This window comes from Gadus morhua, chromosome 11, assembly GCF_902167405.1.
Source record: "Gadus morhua chromosome 11, gadMor3.0, whole genome shotgun sequence".
In the NCBI taxonomy this organism is placed as follows: Eukaryota; Metazoa; Chordata; class Actinopteri; order Gadiformes; family Gadidae; genus Gadus; species Gadus morhua.
The window spans coordinates 26515525-26538442 of record NC_044058.1 but is presented as its reverse complement, the minus strand read 5'-3'; the positions used below and the strand labels follow the sequence as shown (position 1 = coordinate 26538442).

General features: G+C 51.3%; 1 protein-coding gene across 3 annotated transcripts in view; it reads right to left on the bottom strand.

Annotated features, from left to right (window-relative positions):
- Positions 1 to 2255: 2255 nt before the first annotated feature.
- Positions 2256 to 22918, bottom strand: part of cabin1 (calcineurin binding protein 1) — a 57857-nt gene continuing 37194 nt past the window's right edge. For 2 of the 3 annotated variants that reach the window (XM_030369683.1, XM_030369685.1), the window contains 8 exons: positions 18983 to 19146; positions 18380 to 18476; positions 17565 to 18266; positions 13833 to 13907; positions 7769 to 8036; positions 4917 to 5081; positions 3610 to 3869; positions 2256 to 2857 (listed from right to left, as the gene is read on the bottom strand). In XM_030369683.1, the coding sequence (XP_030225543.1) occupies positions 2684 to 2857; positions 3610 to 3869; positions 4917 to 5081; positions 7769 to 8036; positions 13833 to 13907; positions 17565 to 18266; positions 18380 to 18476; positions 18983 to 19146 (1905 nt within the window). In that variant the 3' untranslated portion in view covers positions 2256 to 2683. The remainder of the gene's footprint in view (positions 2858 to 3609; positions 3870 to 4916; positions 5082 to 7768; positions 8037 to 13832; positions 13908 to 17564; positions 18267 to 18379; positions 18477 to 18982; positions 19147 to 22918) is intronic. The other variant, XM_030369684.1, reaches the window with a different exon arrangement.

The window sequence follows — 22918 nt, the reverse complement described above, 5'->3', positions numbered from 1 at the left end:
CTGCCGTGTAAACAGACGCTTCAAAATGGACGCATGTCAACCTGCCAGCCCATGGTCATCGTGTGTGTTGGAAAATGGCGCTCCTATTGGAGGAAAGCCAGCAGAGAAAAGGCAGAACGACGTAATAGAGGCCGCTGACAGGCATGTTCAGACATGTTAACATCCTCTCAAACAACGTGGAAGTTAAATGTTATTATTGATGAAAATAACAGGGTTTATTTTCCGACTCGCGTCAAACTTTTAAGTCATTCAAAAGTTTGTTTGTTTTGTTAATAAAAAAACATTATACCATGGTTTGATATCAATTGCCCCATTATTCCTATATTTGGAAAATCAAGCAGTGATTTTAGTAGTGGGATGAATGAGTCGATCGTTAGACTGATTTGTTGCCTCCCACATTATCATCTGCACAATGCAAGTGACAAACAGTGTGCGTCAACATTGTGTTCTTCCAATTATTTCTCGACATCGTCCCTCACCAGTTGCACATGGGGGGGATGCGTGTGTGTGTGTGTGCGTCTGTGTCCGTGTGTCAACATTGTGTTCTTCCTATTATTTTTCATAAAATCATCTCTCACCAGTTGCAATTACACACACAGAGTGTGTGCGTGTGTGTGTGTGTGTGTGTCAACATTGTGTTCCTATTATTTTTCATCAACATCATCTCTCACCAGTTGCACTCAGAGGGTTATTTTGTATTGCCAGAGCAAAGAGCATAAAGTGAAGAGAGGAACACTTCTTATCCAGCTCGAAACTAAACCTCTGGGACAGAAGACAGCAGAGTGACTAATACCTTTAGTACGTTTCAAACCTTTAGTACATTTTCCCACGGTGAGTGGGAGCAGTATTTTCAGGAAGCACAAAAGACTCAAGAGTACATCTTTCTCAAGTATATTTTTGGTATTGACACATCTTCAATGAATTCAGTCCAAACGTTAAACAAAAGCAGCACCAAAGCCTCAAAGCCCATCCCTCCGTAGCATCGACACATTCCTGTCAGACGATACCGTATCACACGCTCAAACATACAAAATATTACACATCTCCTCAAGGGTGATATCGTTTACAATTCCGTCATTTGAGATCTTTTTTTGTATTCAATAGCTTTCAAGAAACATAATTACCAAACATATACTTTTTTAGAAAAACTTTTCGTAAAAAAAAAAGAAAAACATTCATGGTCATCTCTTTATGATACATTTATCAAACGGATCGGTTTCATCAAGGCATCTGTATCAGAAGGTATTCACCTCTCCCTGCAGTTCAGGTCCACCTCGTTCAGGAAATGGAGGGAGCTGGTGGGGGTCTACAGGGCTAGTACTGTCAATCGTTTCCTGAGTTGAATGGAAATGAATTGGTTTCTTAACGGTCACACACACACACACACACACACACACACACACACACACACACACACACACACACACACACACACACACACACACACACACACACACACACACACACACCTTTGCCCCGCTGCAACCCAAAGCTCCAAAAAACCCTTAAAGCCCCCTCCCCTTTTGTTGGAAAGATTTTTGGATAAAGATATGTACAGAAGGGAATGTCCCCGACGATCCAGAGAACACGACACAGAGACGAGAGGCAGCAGACAGCCGTTCTCCCCTATCATCGTTCAGAGCAATGCTGGTGAAGGGACCGCTTGTGTTCCCTCCAGGGCTACAAATGCACCGTAAACACGCACACACACACACACACGGACGCACAATAGACATTACAGCAAAAAAATAAACAGTGTACAAAAAGGAACAAGACATCCCACGTGTGAAGTGTAAACATATCAACAATCTGCTACAGGTGATTGGTAGGCTCCGCCCCTAGCCGCGCCCCCCCCCCGGCCCACAGACCGCGCCCGCTGGGGGAGGGGAACACCGTGTCAGGTACAGATGCGAGCGGCATGCACGTCCTCATGCCTATGTAGAGAGTCCCGAGGGGTCGCTGGTACGTAGCGTGCGACTCCGTCATGCTGCGGTGTGTGTGTGTGTGTGTGTGTGTGTGTGTGTGTGTGTGTGTGTGTGTGTGTGTGTGTCTGTCTGTGTGTAGGGTCTCAAGGTAAGGATGGAGGTGGGGGGGAGATAAGCGCTGCGGCAGTGGGGATACGGAAAGAAAAATAAAGATGCATAAAAATAGAAAAATAGTGTGTGTGTGTGTGTGTGTGCGTGCGTGCGTGCGTGCGTGCGTGCGTGCGTGCGTGCGTGCGTGCGTGCGTGCGTGCGTGTGTGTGTGTGTGTGTGTGTGTGTGTGTGTCCAGATGGATCAGCCCGTCCTCTAATAGTGCTTGGCTGTGTGTTTCATTTAGAAGGGAAGCAGAAATGAAGCGCTAGTAGGTAGCGGAGTCGTAGTGTGACTAATGCACAGGACTGCGTGCACCGACTTCTGCTGTCAAGACTCCGTGCGTGCACGTGATATATAGCTCAGGTTTAGGGTTTCCTATGAGTACGCAACACTGCCAGAATGACATCGCATAGACAATGTGCAGCATCATGTGGGGGGTGGCCAACGCCAGGTGTGTGTGTGTGTGTGTGTGTGTTCATGTCTGTGTGTGTATGCATGTGCATGTGTGTGTGTCTGTGCATTGTGTGTCTGTGTCTGCATGTGTGTGTGTCCGTGCATGTGTGTCTGTGTGTCCGTGCGTCTGTGTGTGTGTGTGCGCGTCTTCTGTTCAAATATCCATGTAGTCGTCTTCCCCCTCTTCATCTTCGTCGTCCTCCTCCTCCTCCTCTGACTCGCTCTCCAGCGACGACTCCTGGCTGGAGGTCTCCTGTACCTCTAGTACGGGCTGGCTCAGGGAGTCCTTCTTCACCGTGGCCGCCGACTGCGACGACAGGATCACGTTCTGCACCGGGGGCGGACAGCAGGGGGCGCAGGTGAGCCGCGTTCAGGATGAGGGGCGCTTCTCTCTCACTCACTCGTTGTCCCACTCGCTCTCTCTCTCGCTCACTCTCTCCCTCGATCTCTCTCTCGCGCACAGCACATGCATGTGATCTAGTTTACTAGTTAGATTACTATAAAACTATAGAAGATCTGACTCTGCAGAATGACCATGATATGATCCATGTTCATTATATCATTGATATACTTAGCACCTAGCATCGTGTAGCATCTTATCCTCGCTCTCTCTTGTACACGGGAATGGGTTAACCTAGCGAAGGTTAGAGCTTGGCACTTGGTTCTACGAACATCCTTACAGTACCGACAGCGATATGTTGTTGCTTCTCTATCTTCTGAAAAATGTACTGGTTAGTAAGTCGCTTTGGTTAAAGGCATCTGCTAAAGGCTCTAAATGTAAATGTAATATGTTTTAATAATAATCATAAAAAAAAGCGTTCGACCGACACAGTGAGAGCCGCCGTACGGAAGAGGATTACGGCCACACGCGATTCTATTTCTGAGTTCTGACTTTAACGTCCGAACTCTGAGATTGGAGTCTGAAGAAAAGCAGTTCTGACTTTAATCTCAGAGCAAAAAAAAAAAAAAGAACACACATGCGGCCCTAATCCTGATCCGTGGGACCGCATGAAGACGGAGGAGCAGAACCCCGTGAACCCGGGCGGGTGTGAGTGCCCCCCCCCCCCCCCAGGGACCCACCTTCAGCCTCTGCTTGGTCTCCTCCGAGATGCTGCCCTTGGGGGAGAGCAGAGTGGGTGTGGGCGGCGTGACCGTGATCTCGGGGGGGAACTTGGTGACGGTGGACGGGATGAAGAGCTTTGGCATGTTGGGAGGGATCCGAGAGCGGACCCGGGTGGGGTCCACCAGCCTGGAGGGGTCCGCCAGCCTGGAGGGGTCCACCAGCCTGGAGGGGTCCACCAGCCTGGAGGGGTCCAGGCCAGGGTAGTGGTGCTGCTGGTCTGTAGAGAGACACGCGCGCACGCACGCACGCACACGCACACACACACACACACACACACACACACACACACACACCTTTAATGAGAGTCTTCAAAAGTGTTGGTTCCTCAGAGTGGAGCACATGAAGACAAGGCCGGAGCCGAAACAGAACCGCGGCACACAACACTTTCCTTTCAGAGTAATGAATTAAACCCACTCCCGAGCGCTCCGTCAGTCAACACAAGAGTAACTAGGACAGGAAGGATAAAGGAGCCATTATGGTCCTCGTTAGACTTAATGGGGGTTCAGACGCCGTTCCTTCAACAACGCTTTCACAAATATCAGACCTCGTTATGAACCTTCAAAGACAGCCATAACACCCACTCACTCACTCACTGACTGACTGACTGACTGACTGACTGACTGACTGACTGTGGTACAGATCTTTATCTTGAGATCCATTGGGTGGGAGGGGGCTGCATCAATTTCACAGTGTGTGTGTGTGTGTGTGTGTGGGGGCGCTCTCGTGTGAGTGTGTGTGCGGGTGCGTGTGTGTATTTGTGATCGAGACCGTGTGAAACCAATTCATTTCCATTCACCTCAGGAAACGATTGACAGTACTAGACCTGTAGCCACCCCCCCCCCCTAGCTCCCTCCACTTCCTGAACTGCAGGGGGCGCTGAATATACAGACTTCCTCCTGGAACGCAGCTACTGACAAACACCGCAAAGAGCTGACCTCTGTGTGTGTATGTGTTTCTATGTGTCTGTGTATCTGTGTCTGTCTGTTTCTGTGTGTGTTTCTGTCTATCTGTCTGTCTGTGTGTGTCTGTCTGTGTGTGTCTGTCTATGTGTGTATATCTGTGTGTGTGTGTGTGTGTGTGTGTGTCTGTCTATGTGTGTTTATGTGTCTGTGTGTGTCTATGCGTCTGTCTATGTGTGTATAGCTCTCTCTCTCTGTGCGTGTGTCTGTGTGTGTGTGTGTATGTGTGTGTGTATGCGTGTGTTTGTGTGCGTGTATGCATGTGTCTGTGTGCGTGTGTGTGTGTTTGCGTGCGCGTGTCTGACCTGTGCCGGTGGCCGTGGTGCTGCTACAGGTGGGGGCGGGCTCCTCGTGGAACCAGCCCGTGACGGGGTCCAGGCCCGGGGACACGGTGGCCATCTTCATCCGCTGGCACAGGTGGCTCTCCTGGAGCCGGTACGACGGGCCCTCGGAAGGCTCGCGGCCCTCTTCTGGGGACACAACGGCATGGAGGTGAACGGTAGGCTGGGGCAGGAGGACGCTCAGCCACACACCTCTGGTGGAGCTGCTCTGGGTGGGTTCCCTGGGGGGGGGGGGGCTCATCAAGGTCACAACTCTTCTCTGTTCTGGAAGTTCAGTGGAGGGACGAGCTCGCTGCCGACGTCAGCAGCTTCCGCAAGAGATTCAAGACCCACTTGAGTCCCCCCCGTAACCCTCCTACACGCTTATTGTGTGTTGTACGTCCTGGCACTTAATGTACACACTTATTGTATGTTGTACGTTCTGTCAGTGAAAAATAGTACTCAGCATTGTGTAGCGTCTTATCCTAGCTATCGTTGTTGTGTACGGGGAATGGGTTAACCTAAATATTTTTGGTGCTTGGCGCTTGGTTCTATGAACATCCTTACTGTTCCGACAGCGATTTAATGTTGTTTCTCTTTCTTCTGACAAATGTAATATTTGTAAATCGCTTTGGATAAAAGCGTCTGCTAAATTCCCTTAATGCAAATGTAAATCAGTAGGGACTGGATGGGTGGGACTATTCGGGAGACAGTCTCAGCCATCCTGCGCGTTACACGGTCCACGAGCTGACAGAAGTCCCCACGAGTTAGTGGGGTTAAGTATGACTTCACCCTCTGCCATTTAAAAGGTCGAAAAGGCGTTGGTTTCATGTGGTCACGAATACAAAATACACAACTAGGGCGCCCTCTCTTGGTGGGAAACTGTAACTGCAGCACAACTTCATTGGAGTGGAATCATAAGAGGGGAATAAATATAATATACATAAAATATATCAGAAGAACGAGTAGATCAAACATAGATGTGGAGAAATGGAAAGATTATTAAAATAAAGATTGATATGGAAATATTTGCATGGATATAAATGGAAACCTACAAGGGTATTCCTCATCGGATGTGATTCCCTGATAAAACACACATAAACCTGGTCGGTAAACACAACCCTCTGGTCCCCAAACAACCCAGGAATCAAACACTGAAGCCGTCCAGTTGTCCCCAGCGGGCGCTAATGTTGTTCTCTTCAAAAACACACAATCAGGGGAACTGCGCCGTGGCGAACCGACGTGGAGATTGAATGAATCATTTTGATTATCCTAATGATGGTATTTCCTCCAGAGCCAGACTCTCCCTCCATTTTGGTTGCCTAGGAAACTGTCAAAGTACATTGCGTCGCCTCGTCGCGCGCGCGTGTGTGTACACATGTGCGCGGCGAGTGTAAGCGCGCGCGCACGCACACACACACACACACACACACACACAATCGATCGCCATCTCTCAACAATTGAAGGACCTCATCAAGCAATAAAAAAAAAACACAAACCAGACGCCAAGCAGTTCCCTTGAACGCGGTGGAGTTTCTCGTTCCCCCCCCCCCCCCCCCCCCCCCCCCCCCAAACCCTTGAAATAAGAAGGAAAACACTAGAAGCAGCCAGCGTGGGGGTTTCTCTGCTACAACGTGACCAGGAGATATCATCCATTATGCACTCGGGGTGTTTTCTGGGCTGACGGCGGAGGCTTCATGTGATTTATTCAACGGGAGCGCGGCGCTTTCCTCTGGCGGCTGTTAAAAGCCTCCGTCGAGGAAAAAGGAAATAGAAAAGTGTGATGAACGACGGCTCGTCAACAGGTCTCACGTTAACCACGGACCCAACGACGACGGGCCGGGGAGAGGGAGGGACGGACGGACGGATCGACGGACGGAGCAGAAGACTACGAGATGGGGATTCTTCTAACGAGCTCGTGGCCACAGAAGGAGAAACCGACCGCAGCAGCACAAGATGGAAAAAACCCATAACCTCGTAGGAACAAATGGGTTATGTGACCGGGTTATGTGACTGGCCGGGGGGGAAACTAAGGCATCAGACGTGCGCCCCCCTGTGGGTCACCCAGACACCTGCATGAGGTCTCCCAGGTCATCGCTTCATCTTCTTATTGACACTAAATGGACGGCTGTTTTACGCCACAGCTTAAATAAACTAACTATAGTACACTTATGCTATTAGTTAATGGTTCACTCTCCCACGGCTATTATAGAATAACTATAGTATAGTTTTACTACTAGTTAAGGATCACTACACCATGGCTTATATCAACCAACTATAGTATAGTTATGCAACTAGTAAAGGATCACTCCCCCAAGGCTATTATAGACTAACTATAGTATGGTTCTACTTCAGTAAACGATTGCTAAACCACATGTTATATATAAACTAACTACAGTATAGTTCTACTGGTTAGCGATCACTTCAACACATGTTATATATAAACAAACTCCAGTATAGTTCTCTTACTAGTTAACTATCACTATACTAAATATCATCTATAAACTAACTACAGTGTAGTTCTAGTTTAGTTAACGATAACTTCAACACATGTTGTATACAAACTAACTAGTACAGTTCGACTAGTTGACAATCACTTCAACACATGTTGTATATAAAGTAACTACAGTATAGTTCTACTGGTTAACGATCCCCACACCACATGTTATGTATAAACTAACTAGTAATGTTCTCCTAGTTAGTGGTCCCCTCTCGACTCTGACCGGCCTTTAGGGGGTACCTTTGAGGGGCAGGAAGGCCTTTGGGGGGTACCTGTGTGAGGCAGGAAGGCCTTTGGGGGTACCTGTGAGGGAGAAGGAAGGCCTTTTAGGGGGTACCTGTGTGGGGCAGGAAGGCCATGGTTGCTGCCGTCGCCTGGTGGGTGGGGGGCCTCCGGGGCAGAGGCTGGTCCTGGTAGCCCGGGGCCAGGGGCCGGGCCACCTTGCCCGGGGGCTCGTACAGAGCCCTGGCCTGGAGCTCCTGGACGCCCAGGGGGTGGTAGGACGCCCCGTGGCCAAGGGGGAGCGGCGAGGACAGGGCCCCGGGGAAGAAGAGGTCCCGGTGGTCCTTGGCGAACTTGGGCGTGGTCGGGGCGTCGTAGGCAGACTGTGGGAGAGGGAGAGGGGGAGAGAGAGGGGGGGGAGGGGAGGGAGAGGAGGAGAGAGAGGAGGAGGAGGAAGAGGGAGAGAGAGGGGGAGGAGGAGAGGGGGAGAGGGAGAGAGAAAGAGAGAGTTCAAGAGAGAGGGAGGAGAGAGGGAGAGGAGAGAGGGGGAAGGAGAGGAAGAGAGGGGGAGGAGAGGGAGGGAGGGGGAGGAGAGGGGGGAGGGAGAGGGACAGAGCAAAAGAGGGGGAGAGGGAGAGAAAAAGAGAGGGGGAGAGAGGGAGAGAGATATAAAAAATGTGTTTTGGGCCGAGAGCTCTCGGAAGGGGTGTTATATGTGTGTTATCCCCATGGTTACGGCACACACAGACTTTGCTATGCTGCACTAAAACGCCGCTGGCCGCTGACATAGGATTTAACTCCTGGCTCGTTCTCGACCGCCCTCTTATTTTAGTAACAGAGACTAAAAGGCACTGAGAACTATGCTGACGATCGTATAGGAGTCAGGACATACTACCCTGTCAATCTTTTTTCATGAGAAGCGGGTTCACCGCCCCTTTACACAGATGTCGGTTACATTTGGATTCCAAAGGACTCCCCAGACACCTTGTTGCCGTGGCGGCGGGTTCAACCAACCACCGATGCCAGCACTCCCCCCTCCCCCCGCCACCCTCATTCTACTTTCCCACGGAGTCTTCCGGAGACCACTTGTGAACACAAGGGCTGCATACACAACCTGTGGTACCTCCCCCCCGACGCTGCCATGGCAACGCAGAGGAACACCGTCGAGAGGGAAATGCTTTTTGTACTTTACGCAACTTTCCCCAGTAAATATGGTAACCGAGTTTGGCGTGTCTGCGCGTGTGTGTGTGTGTGTGTGTGTGTGTGTGTGTGTGTGTGTGTGTGTGTGTGTGTGTGTGTGTGTGTGTGTGTGTGTGTGTGTGTGTGTCTTTTGATCCTGATTCATTTAGCCATGTGCATTTCCCCAGACGTCGGAGCCCTGTGTAAAGACACTCGGGCAGGAACAGTTCATCTGGAGTCCAGGGGGAGACATGAAAGCCTAATCGATGCGTCACCAGAGACAAGACGTCTCGCTGTTGCACGAGCTGCGCAGATGTTCAGAGACAACACACAGAGGTTCTGCTGCACCACGTTGAACCGGGGGGGGGGGGGGAAACAGCCGTGCGATGTCAACAAGCTTTAACTAACAGACTGCATGGGCTTATAAGGAGGTGTTCCAACACCCTCGTCTCCTGACAAGGTTCCTCCCCGCTCATGGGGGGTGCGCAGTTCAACCGACGAGCTCCTTGTCATCTGCCGGTGATGGAGCTCCCCTGGGTGGCTTTCCCTCCCGGTGCAGAGACACTCGGGAGACAGGCAGGGACCTGCCTTCCCCAGAACCTCAAACACACAAGCATGCAGCAGCAGCTCTCAGTCACTGCATACCCAGAGAGAGAGAGGCAGAGAGAGAGAGAGAGAGAGAGGCAGAGAGAGAGAGAGGCAGAGAGAGAGAGAGAGAGAGAGAGAGAGAGAGAGAGAGAGAGAGAGAGAGAGAGAGAGAGAGAGAGAGAGAGAGAGAGAGAGGCAGAGAGCGGCAGAGAGGCAGAGAGAGGCAGAGGCAGAGAGAGAGAGAGAGGCAGAGAGCGGCAGAGGCAGAGAGAGGCAGAGAGAGAGGCAGAGAGAGGCAGAGGCAGAGAGAGGCAGAGAGAGAGGCAGAGGCAGACAGAGAGACAGAGGCAGAGAGAGGCAGAGAGAGAGAGAGAGAGAGAGAGAGAGAGAGAGAGAGAGAGAGAGAGAGAGAGAGAGAGAGAGAGAGAGAGAGAGAGAGAGAGAGAGAGAGAGAGAGAGAGAGAGAGAGAGAGAGAGAGAGAGAGAGAGGCAGAGAGAGAGAGAGGCAGAGAGCGGCAGAGAGGCAGAGGCAGAGAGAGGCAGAGGCAGAGAGAGAGAGAGGCAGAGAGATAGGCAGAGAGAGAGAGAGGCAGAGAGCGGCAGAGAGAGGCAGAGAGGCAGAGAGAGAGAGAGGCAGAGAGAGAGAGAGGCAGAGAGCGGCAGAGAGAGGCAGAGAGGCAGAGAGAGAGAGAGGCAGAGAGAGAGAGAGGCAGAGAGAGGCAGAGAGAGAGAGAGAGAGAGACAGAGAGGCAGAGAGAGAGTGCGCAGTAACGAGCGAGAGAGAGAGAGAGAGAGCAAGCTTCCCAAGCTAACTTTGATGGTTCCCAGCTCATGAATTATACAGGAGCTTCTCAGCCAAGATACAAAACAAGTCATTTAAAACCGCGTGTCCGGGAGGACGGCCGTACCTTGGCACAGTCAGCAGCTGTCAGCCTGTCACTGCGTTCATTGTTCCCTCAACTGGAAATAAGACTGAAACCGCTGGCAGTCTGACGGTGTGTCAGCCGCAAGGTGAAATATCGACGGCACGCTTTCCTCGCAATTATCGGGATGGAAACCGGCAAATCAGCCTATTGCGTGGCGGCGAGATGGAATCTGTGGTTTGGTTATCAGTGGAAAAGCGTGGCTGCGTGGGGGACTGAATGAAATTGTCTGCCCACATAAGATGGAACACAAAAGCCTTCGGGGAACAACGCAGACCTCTGCCTTCTCCAGCTCGAAGAGGAAAAAAGGTGGTGCATCATGGGGGACACCTTGTCTCGTTGGACCACATGTGGACGGATCAGATTATCCGAAGACACCTGATCAAGATCGCATGTTTTTGTCAAGGTTTAGGGTTCAAATTGCAAGAAAATGCTAGGCCTAGACATGGATTCACCGCCCGGACACGAGCCCTTCGGCCCAGAAAGGAGCCCTTAATGAAGGGTTGGATTGATGGTGCCGACCTATGGAGGAAGCTGCAGGCAAAGACGTTGTCATACAGCAGCTCTGAACTCACTGATATGAACTCTAAAAACCAGAGTGGGTGGAATATCTCTGAGAAAACATTTCAAATCAAATGAGCACACACACACACACACACACACACACACACACACACACACACACACACACACACACACACACACACACACACACACACACACACACACACACACACACACACACACACACACACACACACACACACCTCAATGCAAAGTGTTGAGCACAATTTGTCAAAATCAAAGCACTCAGCGATCCTTTTGTGCAGATGGAAATACATCTGGGCTGCCGTCAGATGGCTTGTCTGGAGATCGTCTTGCTGGGGCTCCTGACCGCACTCGGGCCCGGAGTGTAAACACACTCCGACGGAAAGCTGAAGGCAGACCCTTCCAGGATGCAGAGCTCCAAATATCCCTGCATATTGCATTCACTGCACTATGAAGAGAGCTTCACAGCATGAAGAGAGCTTCACAGCACCATGAAGAGAGCTTCACATCATGAAGAGAGCTCCACATCATGAAGAGAGCTCCACAGCACCATGAAGAGAGCTCCACAGCATGAAGAGACATTCACAGCAGCATGAAGAGAGCTTCACAGCATGAAGAGAGCTTCACAGCATGAAGAGAGCTTCACAGCACCATGAAGAGAGCTCCACATCATGAAGAGAGCTTCACAGCATGAAGAGAGCTCCACATTATGAAGAGAGCTCCACAGCATGAAGAGAGCTCCACACCATGAAGAGAGCTTTACAGCACCATGAAGAGAGCTTCACAGCACCATGAAGAGAGCTTCACAGCACCATGAAGAGAGCTTCACAGCATGAAGAGACATTCACAGCACCATGAAGATAGCTTCACAGCACCATGAAGAGAGCTCCACAACATGAAGAGAGCTCCACAACATGAAGAGAGCTCGCAGCACCACCAGTCTCTTAAAAAGCAGGGCTCAAATTGTGCCGGGTTAGCCTTGCATCGTCAGACGAATTGCAATCTGCAATAAGTATTCCTCACCTCTCCATTAAACTTTCAATTTTCAAGGGGGGCACCAAAGGGCGAAAATCAAAATGACTCTGGACGCAATTGGATAGCTACAACAAATCACAGCCACCGAGCGACGAAAGATTGTAAATAGACAACATGCTTGCGTCAAAGAGCGGCATTGATTGTGACCCATCCACATGTCAGTGAACCAGTGTTGCCGTGTTTGCCATAAGAACTTGAAAGTACAAGATTTTTTAAGTAACTCTACTCAACACACGTTCTACATCAGCGGCAGCCATCTTTGTTGTTGTTGAAAAGGCCTCTAAGGCGATACTCTGTACCGTCATCGTGTTTATCCTTCCTCCTATTAGATAATCGGTTTTGATTGGTCGGTCTATCTCGTACCGGGCAGAATTATTTTTGTGCAGGAGGGGAGCCCGAGATTATCTGCAGAGCACATGAAACATGAGCTGGGGAGATTCGTCCGGTTCCCCTGGCTAGTGCAGGGCAGGTTGTGAATTGAATGCAATAATACCCAAATGACTTCAGGTAAGACCACCCTGGTTGTCAAAGCCCTGAACCAAACCCAGGCCATCGGATGAAGCTGTTCACTCTGCACCGAGTCAACTTTTCATTGGAGTCAGCACTTTGCATTTTGAATTATAAGTATCTTAAGAAAAACCCATCCACTCACAGCCCTATCAGCCTCAGGATTCATTCTCTCTCTGCGAGGGTAAATCTAAATCTTGGCAGACTCTCCACATGGAGAAGTCACAGTATACAATGGTACGGAAGCCATTTTGGATGCAACAAAAAAAGGGAAGGGCACTGCGAACCAATCAACTGATGAGCTCATCTTTGTGCTCCCAGCTGCTACTGCCCCCCCCCCCCCCCCCCCCCCTCCCCGGTTCCACTCAACAGCAGAGTGGAAGATTTTGGCCGTCATGCCTTAACTTCCATCTCCAAGTACAATAGAGCATACCTCCATGGCGAAATGGAGCAGTCGCCCTTGAGTCTGTCCACTAGTGGCCCAACTCTGGTTCCATGTTCTGTGCGGATGTGTGCTTGAGTGAGCTGGAGAAAAAAATATTTTCTATGTACCATACTCTACTAAAAAAAAAAACTTTTTTTTTTTAAAGGAAAAGAAGAGACCCGCTATGCCGGACTGTGTTTTAATTGACTACATTTTAAATACAATCTCGTGCCTCTACAGTGTGTGTGTGTGTGTGTGTGTGTGTGTGTGTGTGTGTGTGTGTGTGTGTGTGTGTGTGTGTGTGTGTGTGTGTGTGTGTGTGTGTGTGTGTGTGTGTGTGTGTGTGTGGCGCAACCACATTAACCGAAACACAATTTACCGCAAAGAACATGAGGCTAATTCCGCCCCCGGTTCGCCCAACTCATCAGCGATGTTCTGTACACACACACACGGCTGGGTAGAGTGCTCCTGTGTAATCTTAGACCTCATTGTTGTGGTGCAGCGTTAATAGAATAACTACCGTCACGAGGATACATCAGAAGTATTCCCCACTTATCTCATTCACATATTATTTGCAGGTAGTGGTGTATATCCCCATAGGGAAGTGTGCGGTTCTGTTTCTGTGGTACTGTTCAAATAAAGGAATCATATAACTAAAGCAAGCGACGTGTAATTCAGCGATCGACTGACTTTCCCATCGTTTCATAGCTTCTTCTTTAAAAAAAAGTACACAATCAGTGGGTTGTATCCAACCAATAGCAGCCCACAAGAGAAACATATACAACCGCTTTCCAGTCAGAACCGAAACAGAGCGTTGATGCTAATGTTACAGCAGGTGTGGGGGGAAGTTGAAACTAGACAGTTTTTGTGTGGTTCTTGTGTAACGATTACTACAAACACTCATGGCTGCCACGGATGAAACACTGGCTTGATGAGTGTGTGAGGGGGGGTGGGGGGATTTGAGAATCATGTACCTGTCTCTGGGCAGATGTGGCCAACTGAAACTGGCAGAACTTGACAGCTTGGTCCAAGGCTACGTCCTCATCCACCTGAGAGGGAGGGAGAGGGAGATAGGGAGGGGGAGAGGGGTAAGCGAGGGAGAGAGGGGGAGAGAGAGAGTGAGCGGGGGAGGAGGAGACAGTGAGAGAGGGAGGGGGAGAGGGATAGAGGGGAAGGGGGAGAGAGAAGGGAGAGGGGGAGAGAGAGAGTGAGCGGGTGAGGAGAGAGAGAGGGAGAGAGGGGGAGGAGGAGAGGGAGTGAGCGAGAGAGGGGGAGACGGAGAGGGAGAGGGGGAGCATAGGAAGATAGTAGGTGAGGGGGAAAGGGAGGGAGAGGGAGAAAGGGAGAGAGAGGTAGACGGGGAGAGGGGCAGGGGGAGAGGAGAGACAAAGATTGATCATTACAACATTGAATAACATGTTTGTTTTTTCTTTCCTTCCGGTCGTTAATACAGGTAGCACATGGGAGGATCGGGAACAGGAGCAGTGAGTTGATTAAAACCAGGCGTTCTGCTGACCACGGCAACATGACCGAGCCGTGGCTCGTTCTAATGCGTCTTTGGAGAACAATGGGGGAGACTAAGGGTGACCAGAATCACCCAAACTGCTGATCGCTAGTCTGGAGCGAGCAGGAGTAAAACATTAGATTCATCGTTTCATATGGGGTGCGTCGGCATAAAAAAAAAACTAGAAAACACTGTATTACATCAGCCTCATCCGTAGCGCACACCTCAGGAGCAGACCGTATCTGCAAACTACAGTGGAAATCTACCGCATCGTTAGTAGTCAGTAGACCCGTGGCTGTATGCTGACCAGCATGGGGTCTCTGCACGCAGCAGGCTGAGCGTAGCCTTGAGCACCTCCTCCACACCTTAAACCAGGCCCGGCTGTGTGTCCTCAACAGACCCTCCATGTACCGGCCAGCGAGGCCATCTGCCCCGATTAAATATGTGCAAAAAGAAAAACTGAAACCAGATAAAAAAACGAAGGAGTGCAGAGTGCCTAGCTTCAGCCCCCCCCCCCCCCCCCCCGAACGGCGATGTTGTGACCTCGGCGGGGGTCCACAGAGTGCGGTACACGACTCCTCCCGCGAGCGCGCGCTTCGAGGGCCGAGGTGAGGTTCTGTCAGCGCCGGCCCTCAGAGAAGCCCTCAGAGAAGAGCCGAGCAGACACGGCAGCGAGAGAGGCGGGGTCAGACAGCCTCTCCGTTCATGGGCGCCCAGGGGCGGTTGTCTGTGAGGGGGCCTTCGGGGGGGCCTCAGATGCCAGGCTGACGAGGCTGTAGGTGTGGGCGGACGCTGAGTGGCTCCGTGGCGAGTCTGGGCTTATTTCCGAGGTCAGGCGGACAGAAGAGGCGGTGCACGACTATCCCTTCTGCGTGTTGCTTTATTTCTACTCTAGATTGATTTGCTTTTGCCGTCGCTACTTTGCACTTTCGTAGTCTGAAATGTCGCGTGCCTTTTTTAATTAGGGCTATTTTTACCGTGACTGTCCTGCAATGCTGCGGTGACAGCTGACTTTACCTTCTGGCATTAACAAAGATCATCGTGTTTAATATCCGATATCATACTTTGTTTTGTGGCAATTTTGGAGAAATAACCGAATGGCTTGGGACGGTTAAGAGAGCTGACGCCAACAAACAAACAAAAAAAATCCAACATGGTCTCATGCTGGGTTGTGTGGGACCGCGTTGGTCTATCGTCATCCCCTGAATAGGAGGAGGAAATAAACAGCAGAGCCCGCTGCCAGGTTTCCTCTTGGCCCGTGAGGCTCTGTCGTGTTCCTTCTACAGCCGGTGGAAGCCGTTTCCCGCGACGGCTGTGCATTTAATCGAGTTTTGATAGTGATTTAGATTTTTGGGTCAAACGACCTCCACACGAATATAATCGAGTTGAAACGATTGAGAGAGAAATGCTGAATAGATGCATCATGTTTTCAAACTCAAAATATCGTTTGATAATCATGATTTTAATATTGACCATAATAATCGTGATAATGATTTTTTCCCTAGTCGAGGAGCCCTTCTTCCCCGCCTTCTCACTGTTCTCCTCCAGTCTCAACCCCCCCCCCCCCCCCCCCCCCCCCCTGCCTACTGGTTTCACTTCCTGTTCCCGCCCACCCCAGCTGCAGCCTCATCACCCCCCCCCCCACACACACACACACACACACACACACACACACACACACACACACACACACACACACACACACACACACACACACACACACACACACACACACACACACACACACACACACACACACACACACACAGCTTTGTCATAACACTGCTAACATCTCTAGACAGAGTTAATTTGAGACCAATGCAATTGCAGGCGTCCCCTCCTAAGAAATGTCGACCATCATTCGGTCCAGTACAATTTGACTTCTAAAACGCTGAGTTTAAAACATCCTGTACTGTAGTCAGCAGCACTTGGTTTCAAATGATGCGCCACAAGAGCACTTGCACAAAAGCTGTTATACAGTCTTGTTGCCAATGTTTGACTATTTTTAAAGGGAAATAGTAGCATGAATTGGTGTAGCGTTTTGCTAGCAAAGGCCAGTCCATGCTCAGGCAGAGAACTGATTGATAAATGACAATCAGGGCAGCCTGTGCTACATCTCAGTGGCAGGCTACAGCTAACTTAGCTTAGCTGCAGCCTGAACTACAGCTAACTTAGCATAGCTGCAGCCTGCGCTATATCTCAGCAGCAGGCTAACTTAGTTTAGCTTTGATTCTAATAAACATCAAGATCTTGTAATTGTGCCCCGTCTGAAAAGTTTGTTACACTCCCACACTAAAATATAGGATGTGTTCATCAGTAAGTAGTTTGATTTTTTGTGATACATTTTTGTGATCTATTCGCCACAGGGTTGTATAGTCTGATAGTTGTATAGGGTTGTATAGTCTTGTGGTTGTATATTTGGTTTATCACTCTCTAGTGTAGATTTTGGTTTCATGAAACATTGCGTACGTGGGGCAAAAATAATGAATTAAGCGCGCACACACACACGGTTTGTGAGTGTGTGTGAGTGTGTGTGAGTGTGTGTGTGTGTGTGTGTGTCGGATCGGGACAGAATGTGCAGAAGCATGTGGAGCCCTTTATCCACATCGGTTTACTAACGTGCAAAGGGTAATTACTCCAGTGATGAGTAATTACACAACCTTACAACTGTCTGGAGGTGTCAACATAACGGATGAGTCATTTTGCAACCTCGCTGTCTCAACGTGTCGGAGAACGAGGCTACGATCGCCGGGGACACGGTGGAGGGCTCTGCAGTGCAGTGAAGACACGCTGCTAATTAAGTCTGCAGAATGCCGCTAAATAAGTGCATTATTTGTTAGGTGCACAAGACTTCAACACGATGTCGGTGTTGTACATAAAGAGCCAGAACTGGGGTCTCCCGCCAACGATTAATTGGCTCTGGTTCGAAGCCAATAGTTTTGTTATTCTGCCAAGAAAAACATTAAAGATACCCATGTGGTCGTATTAAAATGTATTTTCTTTTTATGTATTTAAATGTAAAAATGACTCACGAAAACCATACCAGGCTTACAGTTTCAACATCGTTGTACATTTTCGAACCCTTTTTACTCTTCAGTCACGAGGCAAAAAACCCCACAAAAAACGGACTCGAGTAAAACGAGCACGACCTGCTCTTGCAGTGTGGTTTAACGTGAGCAGCGTGCTCTCTCCCTCCCCGTACCTGTTTGATGAGCATGTACGTCTCCGACATGATCTTCTCGATGCGCGCCAGGTCGTAGGTCATCACCTTCTGGCCCTGCTGCCACACCCTGTAGGCGTCCAGCAGCAGTGTTTTACCAGACTCCACGTCTTCCAGGAGCTTCCTCTTCCTGTTGGGCCTCCGCAGCAGACCCTGCTCCAGGGGCCCTCCGTGGGCCAAGGCCATGGACCCCGGGGCCTTGGCCCCCGGAGCCTGGAGCAGCTGCTGCCTGCAGCTGATGCTCAGCTCCTCCAGGGAGAGGTCCGCGGTCCGGCTGGCCTCCGTCGCCTTCTCCCCGGGCTCCGCCGCAGCCCTGGGGGCCTGGGGACCCGGCGGGTGGCTCTGCGTCTCCGTGAGAGCCGAGGGCCTCCTCCAGTGGCCGGGGTCCATCTCCATGGGCTCCTCCGGCCCCTGGGGCCCGGGGCCTTCGGACGAGGGCGCGGTCTCCGCCGTCGCGGGCTTGGGTTCCAGGGCCTTGTCCGGGGTTTCCGGGCCCGGCTGGAGTGCCCCGAGCTGGGCCCGGCCGGGGGCCTCGCAGGGCCGCGTGTCGGAGGGGCCCTCGGTGAGGCCGGGCTTCTTGGGCAGCGTGTGTTGGCCGTCCTCAGCGCTGGGCCGGAGGGCGGAGTCTGCCGTGGTCATCTCGCCCATGGAGGGGGCGGACGGATTGGACGGCTGCTCGGTCACCTTGGGGGGGGGCACCAGAGGTGTGTTAGAGGGGGGGGGAAGGGAGTGAAGGGAGTGAAGGGAGCAGTCAGCTCCGGAGGTATACAGGAGTGTGTGTCTGTCTGCTCTCTTACCCCGGTGAGGCTGTCCAGGCTGTCCTCCAGCACCTTTACAGTGAGGAAAAATGCACTCTTGGCCAAAACCTGCCGATCCACATCTCGCAAATATTTCCTTCAGAGCAGCAAACAGGGACAGAAAGTCAAGAGACAGAGACAGAGGGACGGACAGACAGAGGAAGAGAGAGATATAGAGAGAGAGGGACGGACAGACAGAGGAACAGAGCGATATAGAGAGAGAGGGACGGACAGACAGAGGAACAGAGAGATATAGAGAGAGAGGGACGGACAGAGAGAGGAAGAGGGAGATATAGAGAGGGACGGACAGACAGAGGGAGAGAGAGATATAGAGAGAGGGACGGACAGACAGAGGGAGAGAGAGATATAGAGAGAGAGGGACGGACAGACAGAGGAAGAGAGAGATATAGAGAGGGACGGACAGACAGAGGAAGAGAGAGAGACGGATAAAGAGACAGAGAGAGAGGCACACACCGGAAGACAGAGAGACACAAACAAAAACACACACACACAGACACACAGAGACAGAGAGAGATGTTAACACTCGGTAGAACAGACACAGCGGTGATAAAAGTGCAGCGTCCGGGAGAGTGCGCGTCTTACTTTCCCTGGTCGGGGTTCCTCTGGAGCATGAAGGACACCTTGAGGAGCGTGTCGTGGTCCTTGAGCTGAGACAGCACCTCCAGCAAGAGGACGATGGAGCGGTTCATATGAGACGCAAAACTGCCCGGCCGGTCAATCTCATCCACCGGGATACGCCAGATGCCCTGGAGGGCGGAGCCAGGGGGGAGAGAAGAGGAGAGAAAACACTGAAAAACAGGCTTGAAGAGAGGGAATGAATCAGCGGGTTTCCTCTGCGTTGGTGCGTGCGTTAGGGACGCCCCCTGACAACAACATGGCGCCGACATGTGCTTTCCTATGGCCTTGGCTTTTCCCCCTCCAGCTGCCGTGGTTACAGCTGTCGTTTTCAAAACATGACTCACCGACCTGAACGCCGTCCAACGGCCATAAAACAATCCGTCCCGATCAATCTAACCAGTGTGGGCACGGGGGGGGGGGGGGGCACGCTGACGAAACCCGGCCCCGTGATTGGTTAGAAGTGCAACGGGTTAAGGGTGACCTTTCACACGTTATGCGGGCGCGAGGAGGGGTTCGTTATTTTTCGTGGCGCGTGGGTACCGCGGTAACGCGCCTCCAGGGGTCACAGACACGCGGCGGCCGTGGAAAACAATTAACAGTCAGAAGACGGGAGGAAACGAGAAGCCAGAGAGCGGGCATTGGCCAACGACAGCCCTAATGAGACGAAGGGAAGGCGTGGAGATCCTCGAGACCGCCTGTAGGGTCCGGGGTGTGTGTGTGTCAGCTCAACACGTGTGTGTGGTTGCGTGCGTAGAGGGGGGGAGGTTCTGCGAGCACAGCGCTGCTCCTGGTGCTTTTCCAACAGCGGGGGGGGGGGGGGGTGTGTGTGTGTGTGTGTGTGTGTGTGTGTGTGTGTGTGTGTGTGTGTGTGTGTGTGTGTGTGTGTGTGTGTGTGTGTGTGCGTGTGTGTGTGTGTGTGTGTGCGCGCGCTCTTTCTGGGCAGGCACCCCCTGGCCGCCTCATTAGAGCCCTGTTCTGTCTGGCTTCATGAAACCGTTAGGAATCACCGAGGACGCAAAAGGAAAAAACAATCTTCGGGGCGAAAAAAATAGAGGAAAAATAAAAAAGCCTGCAGGGCCCCTTCCACCGTCCCTCGACCGGGAGGCCGCTGTCGAAACCACGGCAGCGAGTGCATCGGCCAATCGATTGCTCCCTATTTGCTGGGGGATTAAGGTAGATGTGTTTGTCTCTCATGGAGGCACAGCGCACAGAGCAGGCTGACCCGAGACGCGCACGTCCTGGCAGCGGGCGTGCGGCAGGGGACGGCTTCAGTGCTCCGCCGTATCGATTGTTGACGAGTGCGCAAATGGTTGCCTCGGCTTCCCGCCTCGGCTTCCCGCCTCAGCCAAGAAGCGCTTCTTCAAAGGCAGGACTATCTACTGCCACCACCACCACCACCACCACCTGGGTCTCAACCATTCCCCAAAAACAAGTCCAGAACAGAGCAGAAGAACAGGACGAACTGTGACATAACCGCCACAACCACGGTTCCACGCTGGAACGAAGAGGAAACAGGGGGGGGGGGGGGATCGATGGGTCGCATCTCGGGGGCCCCGGGGAGCCGGTCGGGGCCCCTCCAGGGACAGGGCCCCCCCCTTGCATCCTGGTGCCGTCCTTCGAGCAGACCGGAGATGTATAAAGCGGATGACAAATGTCAATACGTTTTCCCTAACCAATTCCTCCGCGATCCGCGGCGACAACCATTCCAGAGGGACTTCGCTGCGTCCCTTTTCTTGATTCCGGCCAAATCCTGGTGGCCCGGGAAGGGGCTTTAATCAGAGGGTTAATGGATCTGATGCTGGGCAGACACATGGCGAGCGAGAGAGCGAGAGAGAGAGGGAGAGAGAGAGAGAGAGAGAAGGAGCGGGGCTTCCTGAAAGCTTGACGTGGAAGAACAAAAAGGAACACGCACACCATTTACTCAATGATGTAATCAGGGGCTTAGGGTGGTTCCAGCATTTCACTGTACCGACGACCCAAATCCCAACACAGGGAGGGGGAGAAGGAAGAGGGTTGGTGGTGGTGGTGGTGTGGGGGGGGGGGGGGGGGGGGCTCTGGATAAAAGGCCTCTAATGGAGGAGCACTGCTCCCGAGCAGGGAACCATTGAGCCAAAGCAAATCTGTTTAGGGAGAGCAGAATCATGGCTTTACCACAGATTAGGATGTAGCGCCAAAGATAAAGCAGATTTATAGTGGGGGTTGTGGGTGGGGTGGGGCAGGGGGGGGGGGGGGGGGTAGCGTGAACACACATTGATAAAAAGGGAGGCATAGCGTTGGGCATGACAACGGGGGGGCGATCATGGTGGGGGGTTGGGGGGCAGGGCAGACAAACAGCTATAGAGACAGAGACAGAGAGACAGAGAGACAGAGAGACAGAGAGACAGAGAGAGAGAGAGAGAGACAGAGAGACAGACAGAGAGACAGACAGAGAGAGAGACAGAGAGACAGAGACAGAGACAGAGAGAGACAGTCACAGACACAGAGACAGAGACAGAGACAGAGACAGAGACAGAGAGACAGTCACAGACAGAGAGAGAGACAGAGACAGAGACAGAGAGACAGTCACAGACAGAGAGAGAGACAGAGAGACAGAGAGACAGAGACAGTCACAGACAGAGAGAGAGACAGAGACAGATAGAGTGAGAGTGAGAGTGAGAGTGAGAGTGAGAGTGAGAGTGAGAGTGAGAGAGAGAGAGAGAGAGAGAAAGAGACAGATACAAAGAGAGACAGATACAAAGAGAGACAGAGACAGACAGAGAGAGATAGACAGTCACAGACAGAGAGAGAGACAGAGAGAGAGAGACAGATAAAGAGAGAAACAGATACAAAGAGAGATAGACAGTCACAGACAGAGAGAGAGAGAGAAAGAGACAGATACAGAGAGAGAAAGAGAGAGATACAGAGAGATACAGAGACAGTCATAGACAGAGAGAGAGAGACAGAGAGAGACAGATGTAGAGAGAGAGACAGAGAGAGAGACAAATAAAGAGAAAGAGACAGAGAGACAGAAAGCCAGAGAGGGAGACATCAGGCCCAGAGATGTAGCAGTACAGAGATGGCACACTGATCAGTGGGAGGAACATGGTAGAACTACAGCTAAGTCTCCACTTGGAAGAGAAACCACGGGAGCGATGCGTCTGTTTTTCGAAGTTCGACTTGTGACTCTAGAGCATCAGTCCCAGTATTGACTGGGAGTAATCCCATCGCCAGGGTTAGGGATGGTAACGTGAGAATAATCCTCATAACGAAAGCATTACAAGCACTACACTGCGTCTGTGCCTGGCTCAAGATCGGGTGCTATAAAAGGAGACAGGCCGCAGAGGAGGGAGAGAAGCGAGGGGGAAAGGAGCAGAGTGTGACACATTCAGAGGGGATCAGCGAAAAGACATTCTCCCTCCCTTCTCCCGGTCCAAGAGGGAACATGCCCTGACTGCTGCTCACCAATCTTCGCCCAGAACAGCCTCCGTCATGGGAAGACCCCCCCCCCCCCGGGGCTCAACCATTCCCCCCCCCCCCAAAACAAGTCCATTCAAAACCAAAAAAACAGGACAAACTATGACATAAATTCAGAGGACAGGGAGTTGGGCCAACAACAGGAGGAGCCTACTGCATTCCTTCCAAGGAAATTTTTATTTTTTTGTATCTATGCATAACTGAAAGCTGTTAATAATTATATACGAGTAGAAGAAAGCTGAAAGGAAAACTTTTTTTAACCTGGGGCATATTTTCCGATCATATTGGGTCTAAGGGACGAATGCGGAGAACAGTTTTTAAGATCCGTCCAGAATTTAGAGAGGACGCAGTTGTAATCCACGAAAAACTGTCTGCAATGTAATCCTTTCCAAAGCGCGTCCTCTCAAAGTGCTTTTGCCGCTGGGCTCAGATTATATTCTTACATTA